The sequence below is a fragment of the Puma concolor genome, chromosome C2 (assembly GCF_028749965.1).
Source record: "Puma concolor isolate L17-30 chromosome C2, mPumCon1.1.hap2, whole genome shotgun sequence".
NCBI lineage: Eukaryota > Metazoa > Chordata > Mammalia > Carnivora > Felidae > Puma > Puma concolor.
The window spans coordinates 141,578,913-141,590,851 of NC_141675.1; the positions used below are offsets into that span (position 1 = coordinate 141,578,913).

Genomic DNA, 11,939 nt, shown 5'->3' on the forward strand with positions numbered 1-11,939 from the left:
ATCTTACAAGTTGGTAACACATGGGTTTTGCGATGGTGACTCCCTGTGTTGCCTCTTTTTTTTTTTTTAATATATTTTTTAAATATTTATTTATTTATCTTTGAGAGAGAGAGAGAGAGAGAGCATGGGAGTAGGAGGCAGGTGGGGAATCCCAAGGTGGCTCCACACTGTCAGCACAGAGCCCAGTGTGGGGCTCAGTTTCATGAACTTGTGAGATCATGACCTGAGCTGAAATCAAGAGTCAGGCGCTCAACTGACTGAGCCACCCAGGTGCCCTTCTTTTGCCTCTTTTTAGGCTAGGGCATCTGTGTTCATTTAAGCCACAAATGGAACAATTTCTGTTTCAGTAGCACTTTGCTTCTTCAAGGTGCCTTTATAAAATTTGGGGGGAAATCTACAAATGTGGGGCATGGATTTTTCTTCAAGAGAGACAACAGTTCTTGAGGAGAATGCTCAGAACTAGGAATCTGGATGAAATAGTAACATCTTCAGTTTCTGGAAAGTTAAGCTTTGTTTCATGCATTATGCTTTTTTGTTTGTTTGTTTAAGTTTATTAATTTATTTTGAGAGAGAGAAAGCACAAGTCAGAGAGGAGCTCTGAGAGGAAGAGAAAGTCCCAGGCAGGCTCTGCATTGTCTATACAGAGCCTGACACAGGGCTTGAACCCACAAACTGCGAGATCATGACCTGAGCCGAAGTCAGACACTTAACCAACTGGGCCACCCAGGCACCCTCGGCATTGTGCTGTTTGAAAGCATTTTTCTTTAATCCTCATAACAACCTTGTGAGGTGATGGGTGGGGATATCTCATTTAAACATGAGGAAATTAGTGTTTAAGTTGGTTGAATAATTTACCAAAGTCACGCAGCCAATAAGTGAGGGCTAAGATCAGAACGAAGATCTATCGAGGCCAGTCCCATATAATTGTATAATCCCCCAAACTCAGGACCCCCAAAGAAAGCTCCCTTCTGACAGGTAGGGTTTAGACTTCTTTTCAGTTTCTCAGCGCTTCCCAGTTCTGTGTGCCTGGAACCGGGCCCTGGCATGGCACCCTAAGTAGCGCTGTGTTGGGTGCCCAGGCTCTAGGACTCACTCAGTACACAGGTGATTGCTGGTAGGAACAATTTCAAGAGAAAAGAATCCAATCCATGATGGACACTAAATAGGTTGAAGTGTTAGAGACTGGGAAATAGGAACTCTTGTTTAAGAAATAAAGGATAGGGGGCACCTGGGTGGTTCAGGCAGTTGAGCGTCCGATTTCAGTTCATGATTTCGCCGTTCGTGAGCTCAAGCCCCACATTGGGCTCACTGCTGTCAGGGCAGAGCCCCCGTCAGATCCTCTGTCCCCCGCTTTCTCTTCCACTTCCCCGCTTGTGCGCTCTCTTTCTCTCAAAAATAAATAAATCTTTAAAAAAAAGAAAGAAAGGGTAGCAAAAGATGAGTGATGAATGATTCTCTAAAGGGTTATATTAGGACTTTTTACAATGTAACTCTCATATGAGAGCTATATTTGTAACCATTATTACATTATTTGATTCACTTGTGACTTTTAGGACCACTACAATTTTATTGAAAATTTAGCTATCTTTAAGAAGGAGCCTTTATAAAGTTAAAGCAATCTTATTCAAAACTTTTATCCAGTCTGTTAGATTAATAACTTATGAAGATCTGTCATCTTGACTGAGAACGTACATCTAAAGAATGTAGATCTAAGCCATTTCAGTGTGGTGTATATAGTCTCATCTTTGATCTGATCTTGAAGAGTCCCCTGTTTTACATGGTTTTATACAGAAGGAGATATAGATACAGATATTTATGTTTAGAAAACCGTGATTCTCTGAATAACTTTTCTTACCATTCAAAGAATTAGAGCTTTCCATCTGCTGCTTGTCTTAAAAATATCTTTTCCTTGCAAAGTGACTATCAAGTATTTCTTAGGTTATTGTGCCAATGAGTTTTGTTGAATGCTTTGCTTTTTTGTTTGGTTGGTTGGTTCGGGTGGGTTTTACTAACTTGAGTTTGATTTTCTGGATTTAAATATAAACAGAAATTTTTATGTATGTTCTTCAGATGTGTTGGCAAGCCAAGAACAACAGATGAATGAGATAGTTACAATTGATCAGCGTGAGTATTCATGCACATAACATGTGGCCCATTTGTCAGTAAGAAATTTTTTTTTTTAATTCACTGCAAGGTAATAAAAAGAAAAATTAATTTTTAAACTTTTTATGAAATATTTTAGACATACCAAGAAATGAAGTATAACCATTTATGTGCACCATAAGAATTAGAACTTTTATATATTGCGTTAAATGACTGTCCTGAATTTGGTGTTTATTATTCTGTGCATATTTTATATTTTTATCAAGTAGGTAACCACACTTGATAGTATTGTTTTACACATATTTAAACTTTTTCGGTAAAATGATCATAAACTGTACATATCCTTCTGTAACTTGCTTTTTTGTTTGACAGTTATGAGACCCATATTGATACTTGGTGGTGTAATTTCATTCATTTTCACTGCTGTTAAATATTGTTTTTAAAACTCTGTGACTGGCACTGAATGAGTATTTGTAAGAATGAGTGTGAGATTCTCTATCCCAGGAGTTCTATGCTTCCCACCTGATGAGGGATTACCGTAGCTTTTCTCCAAGTGGGGGCAGGGGTTTGCTCTCACCAGCAGTGCATGGAAGTTCTCGTTTGTCCATATTTTCTCCAACATTTGACACACTGTTGTTAATGAAGAAATATTTTGAAAACAAACATTTTCATAATTCTTTGCCTAACATATACACACCACTAAGTTAATTCCAAATAAGATCAACACTCCTCAAGTTAAGATTCGCAAACCATACAGCAAACATCATACCTTATCCCCTGAACTTTTTTGGCAATTTTGTTCAAAACTGTTGTGGATTAAGGCTTTTTTGAAACGAGGCCTTTTGTTGAGCTAATTAGAGGGGCATTAGTAAAACTAACTGCATTCTTTGTCTTTCAGTAATTTTTTTCACTGCTTGTTGTGGAAGAGAAGAAAATTTCTCCTTGTTTTTCTTTGCAGCTGTGCAAATTATCCCAGCATCCGTGCAGTCTGCTACACCAACGACCATTAAAGTCATAAATAGTAGTGCAAAAGCAGCTAAAGTACAGAGAGCTCCAAGGATTTCAGGAGAAGATAGAAGTTCTCCTGGGAACAGAACAGGTATTTTTGCATTATCTAATGGTATTTTAAAATTTGTCAAATTAATGTGTATTTCATTTCATTGTATGAAAATGTGAATATGCTATTTCCCTGGCAGTATTTAAACAGCATTTGTAAACAAATGTATTTTTAGCATGGCTGGGAATGAATGACCCAGAGAGTCTGTTTGTTGTCTTTGGCCTGCTGTTAATTCATAGCACTGTGGTCAGCACTTGTCCTTCTTGTCCATGTAGGAAACAATGGCCAAATTCAACTATGGCAGTTTTTGCTAGAACTTCTTACTGACAAGGATGCTCGAGACTGCATTTCTTGGGTTGGTGACGAAGGCGAGTTTAAGCTAAATCAGCCTGAACTGGTTGCACAAAAATGGGGACAACGTAAAAATAAGCCTACAATGAACTATGAGAAACTAAGTCGTGCATTAAGGTAGGCGATGATTTTTTTTTTCTTTTTAACATTAAACCTTTCTAAAAAATGACCCCAGAAAGCTAAAGGTTTTACATTTATGTTAAAAATGACTTTTTACAAAGCTCTTTAGTGATAATTTTGAGGAACAGTTTCCTTAAAAGATGATTCCAGGGGCGCCTGGGTGGCGCAGTCGGTTAAGCGTCCGACTTCAGCCAGGTCACGATCTCGCAGTCTGTGAGTTCGAGCCCCGCGTCAGGCTCTGGGCTGATGGCTCAGAGCCTGGAGCCTGTTTCCGATTCTGTGTCTCCCTCTCTCTCTGCCCGTCCCCCGTTCATGCTCTGTCTCTCTCTATCCCAAAAATAAATAAACGTTGAAAAAAAAAAATTAAAAAAAAAAAAAAGATGATTCCAAGCTTACTTGTTTTTATCTGGTTGAAAAGAATATATGTGTTTAACTGTTTAATCTCTGAGTTTTCTGTCATTTACCTAACAGATAAAGATGCTGTCATTTGCATAGGTGAATTGAGTGTAAAGTTTAGCAAAGATGCAGATATTTTCCCTTTTTTATAACTAGGTGCAAAAGATCGACCCATTCCTCTATTTTTTCTTCCCCTTCAACCTGCCTACCTCTGAATATCCAACCTTCACACTGAATTGGAATAGAATAAAATTATTTATAATATCCCATAACTTGTATGAATTTTTTTGACAGAATTACTCTCAGAAATTATGCTTACTACAGTGGGAAATTCAGTATGTTCATTTAAGTAACTGAGAAGTGGGATATATAGAAATATCATGGAATTACTGTCTTTTTTTTGGAAGAGTGAATATAGTGTAAAATAGCTTTGCAATTTACCTCTGTATTTCTAAATAATATGCGTTTACTGCTACTTCATGATTCACTTGAACATTGTGAATTTCACACTGAGAGATTATGATTTACCTCCCATCACTACACACACACACACACACACACACACACACTTTCTCCACTCTCTTGTCATTACATAATTACATGGAAATTGTGGTTAGATCAGTATTCACAGTTATAGGATCATGATCATGTGAGTACTGTTACAGGATTATTTACTTTTCCAAAATAGCATTCCTGAGTAACTAAAATGCTTTCTTTTCAATGTGCTTATCACTTATTTAGTCTCACACACTTTGCCAGCTATCTAAACATCCTTTCCATATACTTAGAATTAAAAGTTTCATTTTTGATGGTTGCTATGAATGTATATATACAAGTCCCTTCAAAATTACACATAAATTATTAGAATTAATCATTAAGATGTCAGTTCTCCCCAGATTGATATTAAGTTTCAATGCAGAGACCATCTGGATAAGTTTCTTTGTAGAACTTGACTTGCTGATTGTAAAACATATATGGGAACATGAAGTGCGCAGTAAGCAGGGCATGTGAGGAAGGAGAGCAGTGCGGGAAGTGCTGGAAAGCTTCGACAGTAAGGCAGCGCATGGCTTGCTTAGGAGAGACGAACAGACCGCAGGTTACTACAATGGAGAGCCCACATAGAGCCAGGTATATAAGAGGAATGATTTAAAGATGGCAGTGGGGGAAAGACTTGCTTTTCAGTCAGCAGAGCCAGGACAGTTGACCAGCCATATGGACAAAGTGAAACTTGAGCCCTTCCTTATACTATAGTAGAAATCAGTTCCATGTAGCAAGTCGATAGGAAAACTAGAAAAAATATGCAAGAGACTTAAATAGACACTTCAGAATTTAGATGATACAAATGGCCAGTGACCATATGCCGTGGTGCACAACCTCATTCGTAATCAGGGAAACTTGGTTGGAAACCACCATAAAATGGCACAACACATATCTTCGAATGGCTAAAATTAAAAAGATCGCTGGTACCAGGTGTTGTGAGCACGGGGGTGCTTCTGCACTTTTGGTAGGGACGGAACCTGGAACCCAGCGGTTTCTCTCCTAAATATTTACCCATAGGAAGCGTCTGCATATGTCCGCACACGTGCTCATAGCAGCATTATTTATAATATCCAGAAACCAAGTATCCGTCTGCAGGAGAGTAAATAAATGAATTATGGTAAACGAGAGTGGACTGTGTATCCAAGAAAATGAACAAAGCTACAAGCGCTGATACAAATGCAGTGTAATGTAATGTTCAGTCAAAGAATCAGACCCAAAAGACTGTATATGATTACATTTATAGTGTAAAGTTCAAGAAACGAAAACTAAATTGCAGAGTTTAGGGATGCACTTTTGGGTGATGAGAGTGTAAATACAAGCCATGAATTATCATCATGGAACAGGATTGGATTGTGTTTACCTTTTAGAGTAAAGGAGGGGTGGTGATTTCTGGGAAGGGCCTTGGAGGGATTCTGGGGGCTGGCAGTGTTCTGTCTCCTGACCTAGGTCGTAGTTAACAGGCGAATGTTCACTGAAATAAATCACTGAGCTGTTCACTTGGGTGTGCTGTTTATGTAATATAGTTCACAATTTAAAAGGTTAAAAAAAGACAAGTTTAAGAAAAATCCTATCCAGGAAAATACAGGTATTGTGTACCTTTCTACTTCATTGTAGAGAGGGTACAGATGTGATGCTTGCTATTAGGTGTGGTTGTATGATGCGTCTAGTAGATTGAAAGACACGTTAAGTAAAATTAAATTTAGTGTTTGTATTCTTTATCCGTTCTTACCAAGAGAAAGAAGATTATACCAACTCCGTTTTTCTCCTTGACATGTAAAACCACTTTCTTCTTTTATTTTTTTCTCAAGTGTCTGTTACAGCCTTACGTATTATGTAGAAATTTTCTTGAGAAGCCGAAGTACGAATCTCGTTTTAAACTGGATGACAGGAAGTTGGTGGTTTTTGGGCTGAGATCTAAATTCTGTATTAACGTGATTGGCACAAAAGGAAACACAAGAACTGTGCCCACCCAGTGTGTGGTCTTTCTTACTGAGAGAGTCAACGTGACCGACTGTGACACTTTTGCTCTTCTGGAATTAAAGAAAAGTGACCTAATTTCCTGCATGTAGATCCGCCTTTTCACTAATGGGCTCCTGATTAAATTGAATGACTTTTGTAATAAAATCCTGCCAACTGTGGTAGTTTACACCACTGGTATTTGGGCAAATAGTCATTCCTTTCATAGCTGCTCATTGTCAGATTGGTAAGATGGGCAGTGCAGTTTTAAAACAAAGCCTTCACATTCCACCTGCCCAGATAAGTCTTGACTTACCTTTTCCCTGTTACTGGAATTGGCAGCGCATGACAGTAAATCAGGTCTGTTTTTCGGAGTATAAATCTAGCTCTATTTCCATCTCCATACAAACCAGCAGTAAGCTAGACTTCTAGAGGGTTTCCCACAGAGGCAACTCTTGCTTCTTTATGATGTCTTCTTTCCTGGTTTTCTGTATCCTGTCTTTCTTCTGGCCTTTTACTTCTACTTTTGAGGCTCCCTGTTAGATTCGGAGAACTTCTCTCCAAGTTGAGCCTTTACATATTAAAATGGTGATGGTGAAGGTGTGGCTGCATCACAAAGGGTTTTGTACAATGCAGAAAAGAAGGGGACATTCCCACAACCCATTGAATATGTATATTAAAATTTTCTTCTTATTATATGGGTTCTTAATTATTGACATAGCTTATACTTTATAGAGGGCTATGTGCCAGTCATTGTGTGCTAAGTAAGCACTTTGCAAAGATAATCCTTTTAATTCTCAACAATTCTGTGAGGGTAAATACTATTTTTAACCTCATTGTATAGATGGGGAATAAAAACTTTGCGGGGCACCTGGCTGGCTCAGTCAGTACAACATCCGACTCTAGGATCTCAGGGTCATGAGTTCAAGCCCCCATTGGGTGCAGAGCCTACTTTAAAAAGCAAAAACAACTTAGAGAAAATTTGGCTTTCCTGTGGTCACAAAATCACAAAGGTAGTTAAGTAGAGACGCTGGGTTTTGAATCTTGACATTCTGACTCCAGGCCCTTGTTCTTAGGTTCTGTGACCACTCCCACGGTTTCTTGTTTTGTTTAACATTGTTTATTTTTAAAGTAGTATTTTATCATAATTGTGGAAATATGTTGAGCATTGAAATTTTAGTAAGTCAGGGGCGCCTGGGTGGCGCAGTCGGTTAAGCGTCCAACTTCAGCCAGGTCACGATCTCGCGGTCCGTGAGTTCGAGCCCCGCGTCGGGCTCTGGGCTGATGGCTCAGAGCCTGGAGCCTGTTTCCGATTCTGTGTCTCCCTCTCTCTCTGCCCCTCCCCCGTTCATGCTCTGTCTCTCTCTGTCCCAAAAAAATAAATAAACGTTAAAAAAAAAAAAAAAAAAAGAAATTTTAGTAAGTCATGTTTTGAAGTTTGCTTGGACCGTAACTTCAATGTTAATTGCTGTTGGGGTAGACGCAATACTCTACCAGGCTCCTGTTTATGGAAGAATCTGTGAAATATCGTAAGAAAGAAGTCCAAATTCTGTATTTTTTACATGGTCCCAATGTGTCCTTCTCTTTTTAAAGGTATTATTATGATGGGGACATGATTTGTAAAGTCCAAGGCAAGAGATTTGTGTACAAGTTTGTCTGTGACTTGAAGACTCTTATCGGATACAGTGCGGCAGAGTTGAACCGCTTGGTCACGGAGTGTGAACAGAAGAAACTGGCGAAGATGCAGCTTCATGGGATTGCCCAGCCGGTCACGGCGGTCGCCCTGGCCACTGCTTCTCTGCAAACGGAAAAGGATAATTGAGCCCGGACCTTCTGGGAGCCCAAGGTCTTTCTTAAACGTTAGAGCAAGTGTTGCTCTTACCTTTATTACTGAATTTGAATCTTCTTTTATTTCTAGACTGTACAATCTGATGCATGATTTTTTTATAAATGTTTCATACTCTTGTGAATTTGGATCTTTTTACTTTGAAGCATATATTTTAGAATACGTGTATGTTAAGGATCACCACAATGTCTTCAGCGTGAAGTCAGGCTCATTGTGGGATAGTTTGGTAACAGTCAGGAAAGCTAAACTGGTCAGTATTAATGTCTAGCCCTACCAAAAATAGCCAGTAGCATCTGAGGATGAAGAATGAATGAAGTATCTCCAGGAAACAGTCTGGCTTAACTATTTTTGAAATATAACTGTTTCCCCTCTCTGCTGCTTTAGATGTTGCTTTACATAGAACCAGAAAGTGGAATTTTTCACAGCTACAGCATGTGTGCCTGTTTCATCTAATCAAGCAGAGCTAAAATATTCATATCAAATAAAACTATAATATTAATAAGTTACTAAACTGAGAGTATCAAGTTATTAAAATAGTTTATATATTTGCAAGCAAAGGACAATAAGAAGTCGACTGGCAGAAGAGCACTGCCGAAGAAGGAGATCCAGGTTGAAATCTGGCTTCACTCCAGCTAATTTTAAGGATTTTCTGTATAGATTATTCATAATGTCAGGCCAGGATTTAAATTATTTTAAGAGAGGCATTTAATTCTAATAAACCAACTATTACAAAAATCCTGAAATGATCTCTGTTTTTCCTGTCAGAGATTGAAAAAAACGGAAAGGTATACCTCAGCCAGAAAATAAAAGTTTGGTTTAGTTTGGTTTGGTATGGATTGCTTTGTTTCTTTCTTTGTTTTCATTGCCTATTCTGCCTGCAGGTGTATTATGCAAAAGCAGCTTATAGAGTCATTGTGTTTCTGATCAAAGGAAGCCTTGAAATCAGTCTGCAGTTAACCTTACCTTTCCAGACAACAACAAATTAGTTGCCAGTACATTTAAAAGGAAATTCTGACCTCCAGTACAGGCAAGTCTTCTCTCAAAACCAAATTTCCCATCTATTTAACTTTTTCCTTTTGAATATTATGTATGTGTGAGTACCCGTATATCTGTATACATGTCCAATTGACCATTTTGTTGTATGTATAACTGTACACATATATGAATACATGATGATATTCAAAAGGAAATGTATTTTAAAAGACAATACCTCATTTAAAAAAAAATTTTAATTACATGATCCCCATATCTATGAAAACGTCATCACAATCCAACACTAAACAGAAATCACTAGAAATGTCTTTCTTTTTTTGCTTGGTTTCCTTTCTTTTTTTCTTTTTGTTTTTTGTTTTAAGGCTGCGATACATGAATCGAAAGGAGATGCTGGCAGAGAGCTTTTTAATCCTCTTAGAGCAGGAGACTGATTCTCAGATATTTCTTTATGCACCTTCTCCCTCATCATTTCCTTTATAGCCATCTCCCTGAACAGCTTTATAAAAGCTCAGCTGATGCTTTTGTCTAACCCGGAGGAAAGGCGGTGGTAGTGAGTCAAGGAGGCATCGCTTGCAGTCGCTGCCACCAGAGCCAGATGGTCGTTTGTGTTGAGCCGTAGCAGGAGGCGAATTGAGGAACAAGCAGGAGAGGAAGGATCTTCTTTTCTGGTCACCTCAGATCGTGACTTGAAGTGCTGTGGCTGGAGGACTGCGTAATGTCAGTCCCTTTATATTATCAAGTCATTTAAGGCCCCCCAGTAGATGCTGGAAAAAAATAAAACTTGTAGCTTCTATTTTTACCTTTTTATAAACACATACAGAAGAGACTGACAAACTATTAGTTTAATTTGGGCACGGCGACTGTAAGAGTATCCGAGTAGAATGACAGCATGAAGTCCTGTATAGAAGCTCCAGGTTCACGTAAGAAATAGATCACTAAAAAGGTTTTGCCCCATCTTCTGGTCTGGAGAGTTGACACATTGCTTATAGTTGTAAAACCATAAAAAAGTATACTCCTCTGGTATATTATCAGCAACTTAAAAGTTTTGACTTTAACATTTAAAATGCTTTTGCAGAGACATTATTTTAAAGTTTTAGCAAAGATGACAGACTTCCTCTATGTTGCAATTACATGTATATGTGTATTTTAAGGCAAGGAACACCCACGTTCTTTTAGATCCTAAAGGCAAACTATTGCTTCTTTTCTCTAAGTCCTCAGGTTCCTTTTTTTTTTTTTTAATACGTCTTACCCATTTTTCTTCCTTTGGCAGTTTTTATTCCCCGTTATAACTTGAACAAGGATCATTCTCCTACAGGATCAGGTGCTATTTCTTTCTTCTTCATCTGTCATCATCGCTTCGTATACTGTAACATAGGTGAAGTCATGAGACTCATTTCCCCAGTGGAGTCAAGAAACTCGAGTGACTTCTTCTCAACTTACATATTAAATTGTTCCCATCGTCCTTGTTAGAGGTTACAAATCATCAGAAAGCCAGGTAGTCTCTTCTTTTATTGAAAGATATAACTTGTGTCGTAAGAGAAAATAGAATTCATGTTATTCACTCTTTGCTGTTCTTATGAATAAATTTTCAAATAGAATTTACAGTATACTTAAAGGAAGAAAGAATCATTGGCCATCTTTTGTCGCCTCTAAGTACAAAAATAAGGAAATGCCCGTTTTTGTCTTAAAACTTGTTTTCCGCGTGAGGTTCTCCCTGAGCCAACTTTCATGTGTACGTAGCCCTAAGTTGGAAAATGCGTGTTGATACTGGAAAGTCAGACACACTAAACAGAAATGCCGTGTGGTTGACCTTCACGTGGAACGACCGGCTCGACACGTTCGCGTGTGTGCATCCGTGTCCGTTAAGTACTTGTTCTTCTCTCCCGATTAATGGGGACACTCGAGGATGATACTCCTTTCAAGGGCTGTACCTCCCATCACTTTGGGTGAGGTCAGCTGTTTTCCATACTCATCGTTTTATGCTACCGCCTTTTAAAAAGAACTAGTGTATCTTTGAAATAGCACAAAAATGTTTTAAGATTCATAATTACCAAACAACCTGTGACTAACTTAATGTCTTCACATCTAGAAGGTGTAAAAATATTGATATTTCAGTGATATTTCACTTGCTGCCAGAAAAAAAAAAAATATTCTCGGTCTTTTGTAAAAGGAAAGAGGATTTTTGCCTACATTTTTACTCTTTAAATAAAGACACTTATACGGTCATAATAACAATTATGTATTTCTTTGTGGGTTTTATTTTTTTTGTAATTTTACATAAAACAGTTATTTTCTATTTTTACTCAGATAAAATATTTGTGCATAAAATGTAAAAATAGTAATATGAGAAAAATAAAACTATTATACAGTATATTTCTGTGTTTTTGGAAGTTTTTTTCCCTGCATAAAAAAAAAATGGTTGTCAAATTCCTGGAATATTGGGTTGGAGGAAAATATGACCGTCCACATGTGCTGTATTGTGCATGAGTCCCGTGTACTTAACTATCGATTTGGGAAGAACTGACTCCACAACTAAAATTAGATGTTACAGTTTAGTCTTTATTTTTTAAGTTTATT

General features: G+C 37.9%; 1 protein-coding gene across 3 annotated transcripts in view; it reads left to right on the forward strand.

The window, feature by feature from the left end:
• The window catches only part of GABPA (GA binding protein transcription factor subunit alpha), a 42,125-nt gene extending 30,392 nt beyond the window's left edge, over window positions 1-11,733 (forward strand). For all 3 annotated transcript variants that reach the window (XM_086675776.1, XM_086675775.1, XM_025913321.2), the window contains exons 7-10: window positions 2,071-2,124; window positions 3,062-3,202; window positions 3,436-3,628; window positions 8,117-11,733. In XM_086675776.1, the coding sequence (XP_086531902.1) occupies window positions 2,071-2,124; window positions 3,062-3,202; window positions 3,436-3,628; window positions 8,117-8,345 (617 nt within the window). In that variant the 3' untranslated portion in view covers window positions 8,346-11,733. The remainder of the gene's footprint in view (window positions 1-2,070; window positions 2,125-3,061; window positions 3,203-3,435; window positions 3,629-8,116) is intronic.
• Window positions 11,734-11,939: the final 206 nt, after the last annotated feature.